We start from the raw sequence: 22,359 nt of genomic DNA, 5'->3' as shown, positions 1-22,359 counted from the left end.
TCATTTAGAAAACAACTTCAGCTTTTTAAATTATGGCTTTATCAGTTTTATTACTTCACTTTCTCTTTTGTTTAGCCTCACCAATTTCTCCTTTTCAATTTTCTTTCCTAGGTGATATGCCTTGACCCTGTGTTTCTAGATTCTATTCTTTTTTTTTTTTTTCCCCTAACATAGTCCTCAGGCTGCCTGGAAAGATTTAATTCTCTTAGATGCCCCCTTCTTTTTAACAGGATTCTTCGTTTTTATGTAGTTCTCATTTTTGATGTTGATTACCATATAATTGTCTAGACTTCACTTATTGCCCCTAGGTGTAAACTGCAAGTAAATACATTTTAAAGAACAAGCTGAAGGTAAACTAGATGGTCCTGTGAGCTCCCTCAGTCTGTCGCTTCCTGGGACAAATCAACTACATTTGGAGCATTCTAGAAATTGTGTGTGTGAGGTAAGAAGATAGACTAAGGATACTCAAGAGCAGTAGAAGATAAGAAAAGAAAAAAAATCACAATTAGGTAGCAATTATAAGTAGAAACACTGACCCATCTCCACTTAAATCCTACTATTCCCAAAGGATCCACACTCCCCTGTATCCTGTCAGCTCACCCAGCTCTGAGCAGGTGTGGCTGGATCTCCTGTTCCTACTGTGGGGACATCACAGTCCACCCCACTACCACTTCTTAATCCTAGTCACAATGGTGGTGCCTCAGGGAAAGTCTGTGTAAGAAAGGGCAAAACACTGCCCAGCAGTGAGGGGTGAGGAAAAAAAATGTGAAAAACAGCCATTTGAGCACTGACGTGAGGGGAAGAGGGGAGAGAGGAAGTGCTGCAGGCAGCAGAGCAGAAGTTCCCCTGCAGCCCCTGGAGAAGACCACTCTGCAGAAGTGAGGAGGAAGGAATGACAGAGAGGAGGTGTTATGGATTGACCACTGCCCCTGTTCCCCATCCCCTGGCAAGGGTAGTTAGAGGAACTGGCAATAAATTCAATTAATTTTCCCTGAGCTGAATCTGCTTTACCCGTGACAGTAACTGGTAAGCAATCTCCCTGTCCTTATCTCAGTCCATGTCCTGCTGAGTGGGGTGAGTGCAAGAATGTCTGTGTGAGTGTCTGGTTGCCAGCCATAGTCAAGCCACCACAGACAGGTATGTGGCAACTGCTATTAAGCATGGAAGGAAATACACAAGAGAAAGTTACAGGATTCTTCACTAAGTAGTAGCCATCTTTTCTGTTTTCCAACATATAGACACTAAATACTCTTATGTGGTTTGTATTATTTTGGTTATGAATAATCTTTGCTGTTCTTCTTCTCTACAAGACTATTCCCTCAAGCCTCTGCTGCAAAATGCACAGAAACAGGTATGCACAAAACTCAACACATACATCTGTGATGAAATTTTAACTTCAGAGCCCCACCAGCCAAAACCCAGTAGACTCACCTCTGTCTCCCAGTTAGATCATTTCCTGACTAGGTTATCTGCCATTAAGAGCCCTGGTATGGCTGCTCAGCCCCTCAGCTGCTTATAGCAGGCTCTTAAATGAGGGACAACCAAGACAACTAGCTGTAGCAGTTTCTTGATAGTTCTCTTCTCCTTGAAGTTCTACATTCTTCCAGCCCACTGTTTTTGCTCTCCTGTGCAAGACTACAAATCACAGACTCAGTTTTCTTTAGGTCTTATAATACACATTTTGGAAACAGTATACAGTAGTACTTTAAATACTAAGCCTTGAATCTGGAAATTTCATTTTAGCTAGGCAAACTGAAGTCTGAGAAATCTCTGAGATTTTCCTCACAATAGAAAGACAAAGACTATCTAAAATGAACAATGACTGATTTGTAATTTACACTAACAATAAATGCTGTTAATTTATTCATTCTCTTACCCGTTTCCCTTACCTGCCAGACCCACAATCCTACTTACTTTGTCATATCCATTTGTTCCAGGGCTAGGTTCACATACCAAAGATTATTTTTAAGCTTACATTTTCAAACCTAAAAGGTTGTTTGAATATTTTTCCAGCCTTTGTTTTCCAGGCCTTAGCAGAGGGCTTAATTGTCTGGGTTAATGCCACAATGTTCTTTGCGTGGAGAGATGTGTACTTCCTTCCATCCATATAAATGCCATACATTTTGTAAATATGCCACCCATTCGTCAAAATATATGTCAGAAATTGTGTGTGTGAGGTAAGAAGATAGACTAAGGATATTCAAGAGCAGTAGAAGATAAGAAAAGAAAAAGAAATCACAATTATGTAGCAATTATAAGTAGAAACACTGACCCATCTCTACTTAAATCCTACTATTCCCAAAGGATCCACACTCCCCTGTATCTCTCTCTCAGAGCAACCTAGAACAACAGTATCAAGTGATTTTCTCCAGCAACAACTATAGGGAATGAAGAGCAACGAGCTTCTTCTTCTTAAAAAAAAAAACCTCATTAAAAAAAAAGGCCAGTAATATGTACACACAACACTGGGAATTTCAATGGCTATGTGAACAGGTCTCACTGCCTTTTCCATGATGGGGCAAAATCTCTTTGCTGTCCAGTGGAGCAATTTCACCAGCTTTCAAAACAGTTCTCTTGGGTTTTCTTGTAGTAAAGAGAACTGCTGCCAATAGGCACTATGACTATCAGTTTTGTGAGGAGACTAAAACCACCAATGCAGTTTTAGAAAATTATGTAAGCAAGCACTGGATTTACTGAATGGGTGTAGTATGAGGACTAGTGCAGTATTACATAGGAACAGTGCAGGGATAGGCTTCAGTACTCACTTAAAAACAAAAACAAAGCAAAATAAAACAAAAACACAAAAACAAACAAACAAACAAACAAACAAACAAAAAACAACCCCAAAACCAAACCCTCAACTCACTTGTGGCTTTGCCTTTCACATGTAAGACAGCCATTCCAAAAGTATGCCAACAGATCTGACTGTATTGTTATCCTCCCATACTCACTTCATTCATACCTCTTTTTAGAATTTGAACGCTGACTGAGAATTTATAACTCTGGAGAAGGATGACCAGGCAGAAGGTTGCATTTGAGTTTGTCATTTAAACTGTTTCTTCCACTGTCCATTTTCTGCACCTCATTTACATATTAATCGTACATGAGCCCCAATTTTGCAATGACTGATAAACAAGCCAATACCAACATCTCCATAGGGATTCAGTGATTTCAAAAAAGGGTACACTCTGAGCTTGAGTTCAGCATGCCAAGAGCGTGAGATCACAGCAAATGTACAGAATTGATGTATAATAGACCAAGTCACAGAAAGCTGCTTCTGCCTGTTTTGGGTGTAATAGGAAAAAAGTAGATAATTGTAATTTAAGAAAAAATATATCTAACATAGCCTCACAAAGCTAGAGCATGGTGAAAAAGAAAAGTCTGAAATTAAGGAACCAAAGAAGATAAAGTCACAGTGGACAAAGGAACAATACAAACTACAGTCAATAGGGGAAAAAGTAGCGATTCAAAAACCAAGTGTCCAACTTCATAAAGAGAGGTTATGTCTTCAGAAAAAACAAACAAACAAAACAAAAACAAAACACAACAAATTTTTTGAATGAAAGGACACAAAATACAAAGAAGAAATTGTAAAAAAAATATTGATTTTCAGGTCCCCTCCTTACACCGTTTTATAAATGCACACTTATTTTCCTTTAGAAGGATGGTGTTTTACCCTGCTACCCTACAGCTATGTTGCTATAGATGTGGTGTAAAAATGCAGATATGCAATGAACTAGTGTTCACTGTGACACTGGGTGCACAGGGAACACATTTTGGTTCTCTAATTGTGTAACAGAGAAAATACCATGAGGATGATTTAAACATAGTAACATGTCTTCTTGTATTCTACTGCTAATGGTTGACTCAAGACTGCTGTAATTTTACCTGTAAGTGTAGCTAATCCTTTATCTATGGAAACCAAAGTATTTAAAAGACTGAGCATCATATCATCTCCCAAAACTTTTATTTCTCATGTTTTATCTTCCAGTCTAGTACTCAACTAGAATTATCCATGTTGTATTTCAGTTTTATCTATTATTATATTTCATGGTCCTTTTTTGTTTTAGAATGTGTTCCCAACTGAGAGCAAGGGAAAGAATTATTTTGAAAGGCATACACATGCAAAATGGATATAATAAGCAATAAAAATGCTGCATTTAGTTGTTTTTCACACTGTACTTTCTGCAGCATTTTATGTGTAAACACTGTAGAAAAGGGACACTTAAAAAAGAGGAAAAGCAATTATTGAATTGAGCCTATTAGGCAATGAGATCATTTTACAGATCACTAAAGTAAGTTCTTAAGCACTGCAGGAGTCTTTATTGTAAAGTGTAATTTTCAGACAGGCACTAATGCTCCCACCTGTTTCTTTTTGTGTCACACTTTTTATAACACCAATTTCCCTGCTCCCTGCAAAATACTGGGGGAAAAAAAAAAAAAAAAAACAACATAGAAGGTCTCAGCTGTGAAAAGAAGATACAGCCTCCTAGGTGGCCAGGATGTTTAACACAAACTGAAATTTAATCTATTAAATATACATGCTGTATCTCAGCAAAAATGTTACCTGCTTCTTCGTGTGTTATCTGCTACATCACAGCATAATTCCACAGAGGAGGTGTAATGTCAATGGAATATTGGTGTTGAAGGTTACAAGCTACATATTTACATAATCCTTTAAAAATAATTGGCTTTTTCTTGCAAAGACAAACTACATATCTGGAAAGTTTCACTAGGCAGTTTTTTTCTACACTTCATATGATATTCCTTATAAGCTTGTAGAACATTTTACTGAAAATGAGCACTCATTTAACACAGCATATAACAAATGCCTACTAAATCAAGGCAGGAGATACCATTAGGATGAACTCCTTCAAAATGACAATAATTTAAAAGTTGGTCAACTATCTAAAGAAGGTAATTATCTTAACAGTGTCAAAGTTTGTACTGGCAAGTGTTGCCAAGTTTGGCTTCAATAGAAATTTGGGCTGGCATCAGTGGCTATTAACTAAAATTGTTTTAAAAATAAACTGGGCATAAAATTTGGGTACTGTAAAGGTTCATCATTATTAACAGTTCCAATCTACAAAAATTCTCTCATATGCTATGTGATAAGTCTGTGTTGTATATGATATAGTTTCTCTTATCTTCCTGACTGAAGGAGCTTGAAATATAGTGTTTAACACTGATAAAGGTATTTTCAGTTAGACACTGCTGCCTATATGGGTGGAGGATCTAGATGCTTAACTTACAAGTCTGTTGGAGTTCAGCATGCCAGAACTTTCTATGTGGTTTACAATAACCATGGGACACAGAGTGATTAACATTAGCCTAGCATTAACTAGAATTCCTTTCTAGGCTGCTAGGTATTCATGGTACAATCTAGATAGTATTCTGCAGTGAATAAAATTTATGCAGAAAATGAGACAATTTCTTATAGAACCTCCATCTCACTTCCTAGAGAAGCTGAGAAGTGTATCATGTCAAAACAGGAAAGAAAGAACTGGACATGGGCAAAAAGCTGGCTGTTAGAGTAATGATTCAAAATCTAAACCTGCCATTATGATGCAGTTTCAAAGCAATATTGGCAAACTACTTACACCAAAATGTTAACAGCTGAATGTCAAGTGAGTTCCCACAATTTTCTCTGCTAGTTTCTGATTTCAGGCTCTTGAGCATAGATTTGTAGATGTGCTAAGAACTCATTGTTCCAATTCAAACCAATGATGAGATATCTTCTGAGTGTGATGCTATGTCACATCAAGTACTTTTGGGAAATTGGGGACTGTGTTCAATATTACACATAAAATATATGTGTTCTATTAGTCGGTTTTGATCTTAAGATTTTTTTCTGCTTCTGTTCCCAGCGGTAAATTTGAGGCAATTGATTACCCCAGTTGTACAGAGGTGTGATAAAAATAAATATTTAAATATTTGCCAAGTTCTCAGGTTCTATGTGGAAGAAACATAAAAACACCTCTGAAGAAATTATTTTCATCCTATGTTCTGAGAGAATGTCTCAAATGAGACCTGAGTAATACAGATAATTCATAGCTACCATTCATAATTCTTATTTTACTGAAGGAGTCAGTAGATTTAGCCTTCTTCCAAGGCTAAATCCTGCCCATAATGCCACAGTTTTCAGGAAGTAAAATATTATGATGCTTCTCATTGTATGATGAAAATGGTGAAATCCAAATGCATCATTTTAGCATTTCTCAAAACACCTTCTTTAGGTTCAGGGGATTTTCCACTTTGAATTAGTTTGAACTAAGAAAACTATTCAGAGGAAGGAAGAGAATTTCTACTCTTTTATTTCTAACACATTTTATCCTTGAACCTGTGGCAAAATGATTAATGAAATAAGTGTATCCATAATTTTCTAACTATTAAACACGTGAAAACTCTGAAGAAATGACAGGATCTGTAGGAGAAGAAGACTGTGTATGCTGTTTAACTTGATTTTAGCAATGCTTCAGTTACTGTCTCAATGACATTCTTTGTATCTTGGCTGGGATGTTACCGTTGTCCTGGATGTGTGTACTACTCAATGGGTGAAAAAGTGGTTGGCCCATTGATTGTGTTGAAGGGACACTCCACCTGGTGGTTGGTTACAAGCTGACTTCTTCAGGATTCTGTCCTGACTCCTGTTCTGTTTGACTTATTAATATCAAAGACCTGGCTGAAGTGATGGAATGTGCTCTCATAAAGCTGGTTGTTTACACCAAGCTTCGGCTGTATTGAGTATACTTGCAGGGAAGGTCACTATTCAGAGGGGCCTCTGCAGGCTGGAGGAACAGGCCAACAGGTTCCTCATGGGAGGCAGGGAAATTCAGCAAGGACAGACACAAAATCCAACACCTAAGCCGAGAAGGACCTGGGGGTCCTGGCTAACAGTAGACTAAATGTGGGCCAGAGGGAGTCCAGGCTCCACTGCTTTCAGGTAACTAAGTTGTAGTTAACTCTCTTCACTAAGTTTTCTTTTTTCGCCTAGAGCCCTGTCAGGTCTTTCTCAAATGAAACAGCCACTCGCTGAGGTCACTGACATGAAACGTGTTGTATACTCCTCTGTTATCATTAGCGTTTGTTTCCAGTGTTTGCCTTTGCAAAATATTTGTCTCACTCAAGGGTGTTTTCTTAAAATAGATACTAGAAAAGTCAACTTTCAGTGGCAATACTATATACATAGTTTACAGTAGCTTTATAGCACAAGCTTGATCATTTAGCATGCCCTCACTATTAAAAGTGACCAATTTGTCTATATATTACCAGGCACATATAATACTAGTGTTTATTACTGGTTGTGCTTTTCTCTATATCTTTTTCATCACCTTACAAATAATGTTATTCTGATGAAGGATACATATAAAGTGTTCTGAAATAAAAATCTTTCCTATTTTTTTCATATAAGGCCAAATATTCACTTTACATTAGTCAACCAACTATACTATGATTCCCCTGAGCTGCATGGAATGGAAAGACATTTCTCTAAAGCACACAGGAGACAGTCAACTCTCTCTTTGTTTCCTGTGCCCTAATTATTCCATTATATTTTGACATCCTTTCTGCTGAAATGACACTATCTTAAAAAAACCCATATTTCATGCATGCTTTGCTGAGAGTGCTGACTAAGAATATTAAATATTGAACCATTTTTTCATTATGGGGCAGTTTTTTGTTCACTTTCGGGTCAGATTTGAGTCACTAGACTCTACCATTATGACACAACAGTATGTAGAAACTGCAACTTGCAGTAAGAAAATATCAACTTCTAAAATCTTTCGTAAGCACAGATGACTGTAAATGATAATATTGTTCTTGGGTTTTTTATTTTTTTCAGCTGTCTTCTGTTCATTTTAAAGTATTCAAAATATTGTCAGGCAATATGACATCAGGAAAGTCGAAACATTGCATAAGAGTTCATGAAAAGGATGTCTATGATTTCTGAAGCTTAATTACATTTCCGTCGTTGGAAAATAAACAAAGCCTAGGTAAAGGTATATTATGGTAATGAATTTAAAAGAGCCACTGACACCTTACAGACATATTAGGCAAGTTCATTTACTAAAATATTATAGTCTGACAACTGTCTAGGGCTTCATCAAAAAATATTGGAAAAGACAAAATAGCTCTAAGGACTGAAAATACAAGGGATTAGCTTCAATTTGGTTTGAAACTATACAACTCAGCCACATTTCCATCTCCCTCTCCACCCTCTCTCCCACTCCCCCCAACTTCTCTTCTTCCCCTTGACCCACTTGTAGGACTCCTGTTCCATCTGTGCACCAAGATCAAAAATGTGAGGTTACATGAACCCATTCACAGCAACAGCAACCTCAGAGTCTGGGATAATTCCATCCCACCTCACACATTCTAATATTGATGTTGCACACATGCAGCCAGTGTCTGAGGCCATGTTTTCTCTTGTCCAAAGTCATGGTAATTGATTGGTCAAGCCTAATCTTATAATCTAAACTAGAAAACCTTAGCAGGGCCTTAGTTCTCCAGTTTTAACACCCAGTAAACAGTTGTTCCTCCTGTCTCTGCTATATCTGTGGAGAATGTTGTTTCAGCAGGAGATGCAGAGGGCAGTTGATTTCCTAGAGGTATTGGTGTGAGCTAGGCTTCACTCCCATTCCCTGCTACAGGACAGTAAGTTAGGTAGGGATTTTCCATAGGACTGTGTTGTAGATTTGGTGCACAATATCTGGGTATCTGTGATGCACATGGTTTGAGGGACAGAATCCCTGCAAAGAGGGGCTTGGTGGTGCAATGTAAGATGGAGTAAGTACGTTCTAGCTTTGGCCTCATTCTGCTTTTCCCTTTTGGGAAAGAATTACTCTGCAGCAGCTATCAGTATCAGGAATGTCACCACAGCCACAGCTTGGCTTCATTCTTCCTTGATTTTCATGTCTAATGTCATTTTGAAGCTCGTGAAAATTGCTCCTGGGATACAAGAGAAATGTACCTGTAAGTAAGTGTTCATTTACTGGTATGATTCACTGCTACCTGCAGAAAACAAAAGAGACTGTTTAAACTGTGACATAAAGTTGACAGTGTATGGAAATTAACCCATGGCGTTTAAATGGCTATGAAAGACCATGGCTGGCTCTGAGCTCTCCATAAAGCCCACACTTCATCACTTCTCTTGTGATACTGACACACTTGGTCTCTGTGGACCTCTCCAATTTCTCTGTCTCTACAAGCCAGAAGGTAATTGTAATGTAGGTTGGGAGCATGACATTACTGTTTCTCATGCAAAGCAACTGCAAACTGCTCCCAGGAGGATGCCTATTTATTACTGGCTTTGCGCCGTGAAAGACTGACCTAACAGAGCAGTATGGAGCAGCTGATGTTGGCGTTTCTTCTAGCATTGACAATTAGAGGTGTATTTATTGGCAAAATATTTGTGCCCAAAAGATTACCACAAACAGCTGCCCTGCCTTGATAATTCTGTGGTGTGGAGCTTTTATTTGGCTGCCCTTTCAAAGCCACATGTAAAGTTTGCATTTGCATCCATTAAGGGTGCAACTGAGTTTTATTTGAAAACAAAAACCAAACCAAAACAAAACAGTAAATTCCTCAACTGAAACTCTGTTTTAATTATTATGTTTTGATGAATGTTTCCTAATGGTAACATATTAATTATATCTACAATATTATATGTACCAAATAGAAAACATGGTGTACCACTTTTATATTTTTTACATCCTTCAGAAATGGCGAACAAATATGAGGGTCTAGAGGAAAAGATAATATCTGAGAGGATTAATAGCCTCTTCTTTTAACAGAGTCTAACATCTTTGGCATGTGAAAAAAAATGTTAGCCCATTTTCAATGAAGATTATACAAACAGCAAGATGCATGTAACCAAAATTCAGCATATCTAGAAAATTCAATATAAATGTCTACATTTAGACATCTATACTTGGTATTGCAAAATACAGAAGTAGATATCTGACTGAATTAACTGTCTGAACTCCATGTAGTTAGTTGAGAGAAAGTAGCAGAGTCTGGCTGTTTAATCTGGCTGTTTCTTCTGTAATTGTCTAAGGTAGAACAGACAAGTCATGTCATAATAGTGCCTAAATTTCTCCATCACATGCAAAGGGAAGCCCAAGTGAGCAGCTTAGATGTAAATATCTACTGTGCAAATGTTTAAAGACAGGTGAAATCATTCTCATACATTCAGAAATTGAAAAACAGAAAAGCATCCTTGCAATGCTCAGAGACAGGTGAAATTCTTGGAGGACTAGAACACCTAGTTGATATCATACACCTATTCCTCCTTCCTCCTCACATGCCGATTACATCTCTCTGTCAAATTATCCAGATGTCTGTCTCACAAAACTAAGAAGAACAAAAAGAGGAAATCAATGTACAATCTCCAAATTTTCTTATTATTTAAAGACTCCAAATGTGAAGGGCCATATGCCCTCTCCAACAAACAACAGGTAATTAAAAATATAAAAGTACATAATGACTGCCTTACTTCTAACCTTTATCCCTACAGTGAATGTTAGATGAACAGTGAAAATCAAGCACCTGGGGCTAGAACACCTGAAGTCTATATGCCAAGCAGAGCATTTGGCATATAGTTGTCACCTGTTAAGTCATAAGGAAAACACTGAGATAGTAAAAATCCTAATTATTACATAGCCAACAGTGCACTCAAGGCAATCAGGGCTGACCTCTTTCCTAAAATTAAGCACTTGAACATCACCTTGAATATCTTCTGCTGAATTTTGATACCTAGGTGAATGTTCGAATGCTATTAGGTAAATGGATAATTCCTTCTTCTTCAAGTATATTATAAAAGCAAGAGATGGCTTGCAATTGATATTTGTGTTACCTACAGGAGTATCTATCTCAGAAACACATATTAGTTCAGAAGTACATAGGCACACAAAGGACCAATTGCATTGAGCACCATGCAAGACTAATTGGGTGGACACCCAGTGTTCTGGTCTCAAGCAGAATAGAAGCAGGATCTAAATGCTGAGTTGCTCAGGCCAGTCAAGATTTGGACGGAAGAGTTGCTTTAAAATTATACAGGCATTTAATGTAACAAAGAAAATACTTACGGAGTTGAAATTATAGCAGACTAAACTCAGAAGAGCTTTTCAATTCATAAATTTTGGAATTAAATTCCTGACTTCACCTAAATCTGACTTCAGCTTCCTATATGAAGCAATTCCACAAAGTGACTGAAGTTTTACTAGGGAGAAATTCAACTCTAAGTGACGTGATTTTTGGCATGTAATTTGCACCTTTTCTAGAACCAAAATATTATTGCACTATTATTTTCAAGACCAATCTAAAGCTGTATGTCACCACTCCATATAGCAGTTTGTATTAATCTTTTGAGCAGAAGGTCAGTATTTAATAAACTTGATTCATATCAACTTAAAGTTAAGCAACTGGATTATTTTTGTATTTTTATACATAAATACATAACAGCTCATCTGAGAATATACTGTTTTAGAGACCAAAGTCTATTTAACTAGTAATGTCTGTGTAAGAGTTAATCTCTGCAGATCTACTTTTAAAATATTGATGGCAGAGATGTTAGTTTCCAAGTAAAACAATTTATATTCTTAAAGCAGGCTGCATCTTTTCAAATTCTGGTAGAAACAGGCAGCCAACTTGCATATATCATTTAACTTCAAATTCCCCTGTAAATGACAGCCAAAGCATCCAGAAAGTTCAATATATTTTCTCTGAGGCTAGTTGATGTAGGAAGATTTTCATGAGACATTTTCTCTTCTTCTATCAGTTCAATGATGTAAACAGTGACTGATTAAGCCTGCACTCCTTTCAGGTTGATATACCTGACTGAAAAAAAGAAATATCTCACAGCTGGAATTCTTCCTGAAAACTAAAATAGATGACAAAGTAAAAGACCAATCCTCTACAGACACTTAATGAAGACAGGCTTCAAGGGGTTTTCTATTCCAGGGATCACTTTACACCCCAGGACAAGACAAAACCAGCAGATTTCTGCAGCTGAAGCTTGCAATCACAACAGAATAAGGAAAATAATGAAAACATATTACTTGTTAAGTCACTTACACTGGTTTTCCTTTGGATTCACAAGTCAAAACTATAGATTGTCCTTCTTCAGGCCATGAATTAGAAGAAATGATTTTAACTAAAGGTGTATCTAGGAAGAAAAAAAATAGACATCTTGTTGATATACACAAAAAAGATTTATTATCTATGAGTGCATTCCTCTCTATTTGCAAAAGACTGTACCATAGATTTTATTTGCACTTAGAGATGCTTTTTTATGGAGTCTTGTGTGATTTCCATTGTCTTCAGGAAGGCAATAAAAATGACCGATGGAACTAAAGAAGTAACTTTTTTATATCCCAAGAAGACACAGATATAAAACACATGTATATACAGAGGAAATAACTCTTCTTTCTGTATTCAATGCAAATATTACATATGACTCTTCCAAACTTTGACATCTAACAATAAAATAAAAAATATTGAGGATGAATAACAAGTATTCTGTGCAATTGTTTCTTTGTCTATTTATAGGTTGATATGATGGAATGCTGCTATTAGAGGAATTAATGTAATAACATACATTTCAATAAGAACACTTTTATTGTTGCAGAAGCTTGAAACTCATAATAAGAAGTCTGCAATGGGCTTTCAGATAAAATATGTTGTTACAGGCATTTTACAGGATTTTATTTCTGAAACGCAATAATGCCGCCCCTAAAACAGAACATTTAAGTCAAAGTTACAAAGAGAATGTTTTAAATATCTCCAAATAGCACCATATAAATGTCCCTAATCTGTCCTAAAATTTTTTAAAATATTTTTCCTACACATTGGAATTAAGTTTATAGCTTTAATTGCAAAAACATACACAATATAGCTACTGTGAATTCATGCAGAATTAAAAAAAAAAAAAAATCACAGTAGATCTTTAACTTAAAAAAAAAATTTGCCAGCTGGCTTGCAAGGGTATAGTCTCATAATCAAGAGAGTTTATATGAGCTAGAGAGACACATCTTATAAGGAAAAAAAAAAAAAACAAAAAACAAAAAACAAAACAAAACAACCAAAAAAACCACCACAAAAACAAACAAATGAACAAAAGAAAAAAAAAAAACAATAACACAAAACATAAAGAAAGAAACATAGTGAGAAAAAATTTCAGACTCAATAGGAAAGTATAAATTCTTGTTTCTTCCACAGTTTCCTAATACAAAACACACATCTTCATCTATGGCACAAGAAATACTTTAACCTGCAAACCTAGGATATCTAAGTTTTGTCTCACTCAATTTGCAATTCCTATTTTCAATAGCAATGAGGTAGCACTGACACCACCGATATTCTATTATCAAGCAAATGTGAAAGAGCATGACAATATGTCCCTACAAAATCAAATGTAAAAAAAAAAAATGATATGCTGTAATGATATAATTTTTTATTGAGATGCTAATAGTCCTGTTGAACACTAAATGGCAATTAAAAATGTCAGAAGCATTTTCCTAACTTTGATTTTTATTTTTGGCATATCATAATGTAACAGCATGGCACAAGACAAGAAAATTCCACTGAAAAGATCGTCAGCATCATTTAGCTTTCAGTACAGCTGCACTAACCTTACACCAGTAGCAAATCTGTTCCACAAGTTCATATTTTTAAGGACCCTGCACACCATTATACAGGTGACTAATCCTTTGGAGGTTGTGCTGGAATTTGCTTCATTTTTAGCACATGCTTAAGGCACTGACCTCAAGTGCCTTAATAAATCAGGGCATCAAGCACTTCTGTGATTTCAGTGGTGCTATTGAAGATGAATAAATTACTCTCTTGACTATACATTGAACCAGAGAAACAAATTAGTATCAGTTAGGAACACATGAAGAATTTAACTGAGGGAGGGATACAACTAATGCAATGAGATCAAGAGGTTTCCAGAGAAATATGAAAAAGAGCTAAACTTTGATGGAAGTAATCTTGATAGCCACAGGTGAGGAAAGAAATTAAAGGTCCATCTAGCTAGCATTACTGGTTTAAATATTTAAGAAATGATCAGCATTTTATGCATTACTGTAAATGACCCACATAAAATAGAAGAGGGGACTTCAGACAATTGAGCTTTCATTTGCATGGATCAATGCAGTGCTGTTTCCCCCAGTGTGAAGTTCCTATACCTACTTTATTTAATGCCGCAGACAGCTCTCTGTTCTCCATGCACTTCTAAGCAGAGCTTATTTACACAGAATAAGGAAGGTTTTATGTTTGTATTTCACTCTCTAATGCATAATAAAGCAGTGTAGGAAATATGTGGTTTTCCCTCCTAATTGACTTGTACAGTAACAACTTGTTTCTTTAAAACAGGTAACACAGGGATTAATTCAATATGCAGTTTTTAGTAAAGCTTACAATTGACAATTTTTGTATTTAATTATCAGCCCTTTTTTTTAAAAAAAAGTAGTTGATATTTAATTTTGGATGCTTCATTCTCAGTGTTGTTGCTTCTGCTTTATTTTCATGCTGTGCTTGATTTCTGTCCAGAATTAAAGTGTGCACTCATAAGGGAAAACTATTAAGACAAACTTGTCCTTCACTTTCACATTGACATCAATATTTAGAATGAGAAGAATTTTTTTAAATAATTCCATCAAAACTAACCTAAATATGTTATTTTAACAAAGATAATAAAACTCTGTTGACTGAGGTTTTTCCAGAACACAAAATGCTGTTACAAAATACTACCTCCTGCTAGGACTGTTCATTTTAGAAGAATTTGACAAGTATAAATGTGCTCTATCAATACTAGGAGCTTTAACCCATCGCACTCAGAAGTATAAATCATAACAACCGGAAAATCACCTTATCTTCAGCAAACAACACCACGACTAGAAAACTAGTCTAAAGAAAGAAACACATATCAAGAATAGTAATACAGTTAGAGAGTTTGATTTATTTTCAGATATGTTCATCAGCTTGTTATAAGTAATGCAGATATGTCCAAAAAATCTCCACTTTTACAACCGAAACAAATGAAAGGAGTACGATCAGGGGTTTTATTGTGTGTCAGATGTTCTGTTGATTCTCCTCTAAAGTCAGTAGAAGTATACCAATTTACATCAGTTAAACTTAAATTATTTGCATTTTTTTTAGGATTTGGCCCCATACTTTCATGGTAATAAAATATTGTAGATCAGTATTTCAAGCAAAATTCTTATGAACAAAGGACTGGTGACTAAAATTTCTTTACAATATCTAAAAACATGCCCTTATCCTGAGCTCTAATGACATTATGGAGGAGATAAATATTCCAAAAAGAATGAGCATTGGGAAAATTGAATTTAAAAATAAAACAAACAAAACCAATCAAACAAAACCCGACAAACCAACAAAAACCAAAACCACAGTGGCTTATGTAAGCATAGGTTGTAGAGCAAGCCTTCACAGTAACACAGGAAAACACAATGGTTTCAATACCCAGTGACTTATGTATTTCCATGCATCTTCAAGAGCATGAAAAATGTTTGGCCCTACACTCTTCAGCTGGAGTAGTGAGGTATTTATGAGCTGCAATTGATTGGAGGTAGCAGCAATCTGAACTGAGATTCAAACATGTCTTTAGGCACATAGTAAGACACCTTTACCCATCATGTGCCAGGAATCCGTCTTTTTGCTGGAAATAACAACTTAGCAGTGATTACAGAAAAAACCTATGGCACGATTTGTTTTGGTTGTTTTTTTCATATATCCTTTCCAGTTTCAGCAAAGGCAAATGTTCCACTGAGTGATTCTGTTTCATCCAGCTTTCTAGGATTTGGGTACATCTCTTTGCACAAGACCAGGGAAGCCATTTCAAAGCGTTGGGATGATTTATCTATTTTTGATCAGGCAATATCATCTTTATTCAGCAACACACAAAATCAGTGAATGCGTGTGGAAAATTGATTTTAGTTGACACTGGTAATGAATGTTATCTGATATAAGAAGTAATTAAACACTTCAGCACATGATTTTTGTTGTACTCTTAGCAATAACTAATGGCAACATTAATACCTTGTGGAACTGCTTTACTGATTGATTTAATCTCTCTGAAACTATTTCAAAATAAACATGGTCCTTATCACTCACCAGACCGTCGCTGTTAATCAGATCCTCGATGCTAAAAGGTTTGGGTTTTTTTTTTTTTTTTTTTGCTTTTTATTATTATTTTTTTTTTCCAAATTAACTTACTGTTTTTACATTGCATGAAGTAAGAAGGATTTCATTATGTATTTATGTTATCTCCCAGCCCTTATAAGGTTACATGCAGCATTACATTTCTTCATATAAATTTCTTCACATAAATTTCCTCATATAAAGTAATCATATGGAATCTGCTGTAAGATTCCCATATGATAAGTTATGTTAAACTGTATATGTAAACCCTTAACATACACAGTGTAAAAGCAGAAACTGAATTAATAAAAGTAACAAATTAGCTTAAGATCATAAAGCAGGTCACCAACAGAATAAGGAAATTAATCACTGTTATCTTCTTCTCAGTGGCAAGATCTTAAAAAAGTAACTTGGCCTTTTTTTCCTGTGTAAGTTCAGAAGTCCTCCACCCCTTAACTCCATAGCATGCTGGATTACCAGAGCTTTTGTGGATACCTTTCCATGGAAGTCCAAGCTTCTGGTTGAGTAATTAAATCAAAGTATGACCCCTATGTATCCTATAACATTAATCAGCAAAAGGTGTGTGGGTATAACCAGAATTATGGGGAAAAAAAAAGCGAGATAAAAGGATAAAATGATGATGATGTTACAACAGCACCATGTTATTTTGTCAAATAATCTCTCCTTAATGTAATCATCTTCAGTTACTGTAACTACAATCCTAGAAACAGAAAATAAGATTACCTCTTTTCTTGGGCAGATATTTGGGTGGGTGGAGTACATACATTAAGTTGAGACTTTTAAAAAATTACTATTGGCAGAAGTATACTATTCAAGAGTAGAAAGATTAGCGATTTCAAACAGTGGTGGAAATGCACCTATTCAAAGATGCATGCATCAGTCTTTACTGCAGATAACTGATATATATGTATACACATTTAACTGTAAAATAAACACTAGTTGCCACTAGATTTCTCTGCACAATTTGTTTAAAGTAAATCTCTATGTTGCTCAAATCATAGCCTTCATTGGGCTTCCAGTGAAAGGAGAATTAACAGAAAAATCTTATTGGTTCTCCCCTGCAGAATCTTAGAAAGGAATATTACATCAGATGTAGAGATCCAAGTCAGGGCTCATAATTTTCAAGTTCTCTGCTGAATTATAGATATTTTTAAAAAAATAACTGCAAAAACTTACTATGAAATTTAAACTCAGCACCCCAAATATCTTTCAATCTGGCTAAAATTTCAGGAAGCAGAATGGAACAAGAACACCTCTTTCTTTTCACTTACAGAAATAATGTCATTAATCCCTGAAAAATGGTACTGTAATACAGCATTCTACATTCTAGAGGCCAGCTAAACCCCCAAGTCTTAGGAAGACATTTCTATGCTTCCTTACTTACAGGTAATTTGGTTTTTTATGAGAAGTAGTAATCAGCCCACCAAGACTAGTTCTTCAGACAGGTTACTAGAGCCCATAAAGTGATTTATGAGTAAAAGAGGTTCCTTTTCTGAGTATTGAAGTATTCGCACTAAGTAGATCAGATCCAGATATTTGACAGTAATGAAGTGATTAGAACAATCAGACCCTTGGAATCTGGGGATTAAGGGTTTGGTCTGATTCAAGAGTGTAAGGACTTATGTGCTGACCTTCCACACAATAGCAGAAGTCTACCGGGTATTTTAAGATCTCCCACTTAGGTTTGAAATAAAATTTCACTTTAAATCTGAAAGAGGTTTTTTTCCTACCTATGTCCTAGTTTGGATAAATCAGGATTTTCTGACTACTAAAACCAACAGATATTATTATAGAAAATCCTTAACCCATTCCACGTTATGAATTAGAATTCCACAAGTAACTCAGTACTGTGCAAATTGTCCCTATTTACTTTCAGTGACAACATAACATGGAATATACTATCCATCTTACCTACATTTAAAAAAGGTTTCTAAAGCCAGATTAGGACATTTATAAAAAGAAAAAAAAAAAAAAAACAAACATAAAAATTTAATATTCCCTATACATTTCCTAGGATGTTTAATTGAAAGTTCTGTCAATACTTAGCATTGAATGTCTTTGATACATCCATTCTTGGGCTTTACACATAAAAATTACTGAAATGTTTTCAATGGCCTTTGAGCTGGTGCAAAATGTTTGGATGTTCTCTTTGTACCTGGGTACCATGTTTTTGTCATAAGCAAAGCAGTCCATTAATACATATAAGCCAAGTTATTTGCTGTTTAAGTAACGATTAGTCTCGACTTACAGTTTTACAAAGGCTAGTTCACATCATTCTAAGGAAATGGATGACAGTCGCAAGAAGAAATCAGATTTCTGTTGGTTTCCACTGTTGTCAAATCATCGTAGAATGTATGTTTTCTAGTCTGTAGGATATTAAAAGATCTGGCACAGAAAAATTGTCACATTTGGTGACAATAAGCTTCAATGTATAGAAGGCATATAGTGAAAGATTAATCTCTTTAATTCCTTAGTTTACGAATCTCTGGGATTCAAAAAGAAAAATCCGTCGGTGAGGTTCTTTCCTCTATGTATGGTACACATCAGTGTGATATATACCGTCTAAACCTCTTTTTCTGAAAACATGAGGGATTCTGCGTTTTTTTATTTTTCAGAATGTCCTGCTTAGTCTTCCAACTTTGAACTAGAACCAAAAGAGCTATAATTAGTGCAAATAGTAGAAAAGTAGACACAGCTGCTCAAATGTTTGCCTGTTGTGAATAAAAATGTACACCGCTTTACAATATGACAGTAAATATTATTAAACCTCCAAAACAACACCCTCTCATCTGAGAAGTTTCCATCCAACCAAACTGTCAGGTGCCTACTTCAAAATCAGGGCAAATACAATCCTGTCTCTCATCATGTTCTAAATAATGGAAAAGAGCTCATTAACATCGTTTGACCCTAGGACTCCTCTGGAATACTTTGATTCTGATGTATGTTTTCTTTGAAGGTGATTCTCTCTCTTTAGTTCATGTTATGAACATCTCCCCACCTCCAGTAAGAAGCTGAGTTCATTGTAATGAAGTCTGTGATCCTTGTTGGACCTACTGTTTGAGTGTAAATTATGCTAACACTAATAGGAAAGACACCAGTAAAGGCAGGGGTGAATAAAACATTTGCTGGGTTTGCCAAAGGAAGCAAGTGTTCATAATACATCAGGTTACGCTACAAGTGTTATTCAAATCCCTCCTTGTAAAAACATCGGTACGGGCTTCTTATTTAATCTTTTAGGATGATGACTAGATGTTTGTAATTACCTTTTGTGACTAGAAGTTTTCTTCTATGCACAAAGATTTAGAAAACCTTAAAAGTACTACTAGAAAGAAAAGACTTTTTTTAACAATGTAATTCTGCATCGGATCTAGTAATATGAAATACACCATTGAATCCAATAAGGAAGAGAGCTATGCTTGTGTGCCAGGGTGATGTTTCCCACTGTGATCAGGGAGCTTCCCATGACTGCCAGGTTTTACATTCACAGACAAGGAACCCTCACAAGAAAAGGAACGTGTCTTATTAACTACTTATCAGTTTGGAAAACACTCACTCGAGCTCCAGGCAGCCCACCGGACAAAATACATAGACCCTGCCTAAGGTACAACATCCACGTCATGGCTGCCAGATGATTTGGCAGAAGCACTGGAATGAAGTCTCTCTCCTTCTCTACAGGACATTTTGTTGGGATTTCTTGGAATAACAGAAGGATTGTCATCTTCTGAGCAAGAAGGTTGTGCCTTGTTGCAATATATGAAATCCTGTTTTGGTTGGTTGATGAGGCTTACTGCACTCTTCCATTGCCATAACCTGCTGCATCATTTCTACAAGATTCTCAAGAGCAAGGGATCACAATGTTAATCTTCCCCAGATAAACAGGTAGATATCTCTCACTGAGGGTCATCGTTTCAAGCTGTCTGCATAGCCAGCAATTGCCACTGCCCAGGAAAACTCGCAGATTTTCCTTTGTCCCCCAAAGTTCTATAAATGTATTAGCCCCTCTGGTTCCTGCTGTTGCCCACTGAGTGTTCCCAAATTACTCTAAGTTCTTACACATTCACGTGCCTGTGTGCATCAGCATCTCCCACCTGGATCTGCAATACTCAAGTCTACTCTGCCACTTAGAATTAATTTACTTATCTTGATGTTTAATTTTTTGCACACTAACCACCCTCTCCGCTTTGTACCAGAGTTCAAATTAGTCTGATTTATTCATTACAACACACTTTTGCTCTTACAGGTTTAGCTAAATTATGAGCTACCAACAGCACGTCTACTTCGTAGTTATATTTTATGACCATAAACCTTCTGAATATTGAAAAGCTTCCATAAATTTCTCTGATATTTTATTGTGGAAGCTAACAGCAACATTTCTGGTGCTATCATTTTAAAAAATGTTATAAAAATCTAACAGTCTGATAATAAAATATTATTGCCACCTGGTAATAAATGACTGCCAGATGATAAGATTTTTAAATTATTTCCTGAGAGACTAATTCATTTATTTTCTACCTGGTTTTGTCTGATTTTTCAAAAAGCATGTTTGTGAAATCTATTTATGCCACAGCCTTCTATATTTTTCATCATGCTTTTTCTCTTGTTTCCTTGGAACCTTTCCATCACTTCCAGATGCACAGATAAAATAAGCAGATACCTCTGAAAATGATGATGTATCTACTTTCTAGATTAATTAGCACTGGAGTAAGCATAGGACAGTTTAAGGTTTGTGGTGTTTTTTTTTTTTTTTCCAGAAGTCTTGAGAAAATCATAAGTTTCCTATATGGAAAGCAATTACAAAACTCCTCAGAATTTCTATATTCCTACAGAATTTCATACCTATTTCTTAAAAAAAGTATGGTAATTAAGCTTAGAAAAAAAAGTTCTTTAAAGTAAATTCCAAGGACAAACCAATCTAGTATGTACAAGAATAAACAACAAATTGGATATCTCAAACGAGACCTGAAGAAAGAGAGAGGAGTACTCTAATCAGCTCTGTGAAAGTGCTCACCATTTTTAATAGCTTTTACTCTTACCAGCTGCATGCATTCTATAGCTGTGAATCAACATTCCCCCAAACTGGGCTTCTTTTGTAAATGACAAATAGCATGGCTTCTGCTTGTACCCTGTTGCTTTGAATAAGCAATTGCAAAGTAAGTCTGTATTGGTAAACTTCATCAAATAAGCCTGAGAAATACAGTAAGTTTGATGATCTGCTTCAGAATATAACTAATTACTCACTTTTTAAACACACGAAATAAAAACCTCAGTATTATGTATCTGACAAATTATTTTATTATTAGTATTTGTGGGTGAGACAATCTAGATCAAATGATTGTGTCATGGCAATGGTATTTAATTTCAATAAATATATTCAACGATACTGTAAAATTAAGCTTTATAATATTTTAAAATATTTAGCTTTGATACAAGTAAATACTTGGTACCATATCTACATGGGTATTCCTATATCTTCTTTTTACATTCATTTAAAAGCTACTTTATAATCAAGCAGGACAAAAAACAGCATATGGTCCCCTTGTCTTCTGAGATTCTTTGATGATTATTATGTCATCCTCTATCTCATCTCTTTTAATTTAGTTTAAAATTATGTTTGTTGAAGAACAAAGTAATAATAGTTTGTACCAGAACAGCATAAAAACACTCCTGGAAGCAAAACAACAAGACAAATGCCAATGTGGGGGAAAATAAAGATTGATCAATGACATACTCCCTCCTGATGCTCATAATTCATGAGTGTCTGAATTCAAGCACCAACCTTGCAGGAAGCCCTTTAAGTTACTAATTCTGTTAACACTGATTATCTGGTCTTTTTTAAAAAAATAATCATAGTGCCTGTTTCACCATCACACCTGTCAATCATACCAGACTCCTTCACCACAATTGCTGAAAAGAAAAAAAATAATTAAAATGTGATAGTACATAATGTGTGGCTTGGGGTTTTGGGAAGGTGAAAGAGAAGATGGAGGTACGCTACCGAAGCTCCACAGTTCCTCTCTACTCCACTTAAAATGAGTTAAAACCTTACCCTTCCTTTGTCACGCAATGTCTGTGTTGATCATTCTTACCTACTTTGTGCTTGGTCTTAAGACTGTGAGACATAAATGTGAGCATAGCTTTAGAGATATTGGTAGACCCAGCTGAATTAACTGGTAGACAGAG

At 35.8% G+C, this 22,359-nt stretch overlaps 1 protein-coding gene across 5 annotated transcripts in view; it reads right to left on the bottom strand.

Moving 5' to 3' along the window:
• The window catches only part of CADM2 (cell adhesion molecule 2), a 679,639-nt gene that overhangs the window by 93,498 nt on the left and 563,782 nt on the right, over positions 1–22,359 (bottom strand). For all 5 annotated transcript variants that reach the window (XM_071809844.1, XM_065862763.2, XM_071809845.1 and 2 more), the window contains one exon: positions 12,073–12,163. In XM_071809844.1, coding sequence (XP_071665945.1) covers positions 12,073–12,163 — 91 coding nt within the window. The remainder of the gene's footprint in view (positions 1–12,072; positions 12,164–22,359) is intronic.

Source organism: Patagioenas fasciata, chromosome 1, assembly GCF_037038585.1.
Source record: "Patagioenas fasciata isolate bPatFas1 chromosome 1, bPatFas1.hap1, whole genome shotgun sequence".
Taxonomy (NCBI): Eukaryota; Metazoa; Chordata; class Aves; order Columbiformes; family Columbidae; genus Patagioenas; species Patagioenas fasciata.
This window is presented reverse-complemented; position numbering and strand designations above follow the sequence as displayed.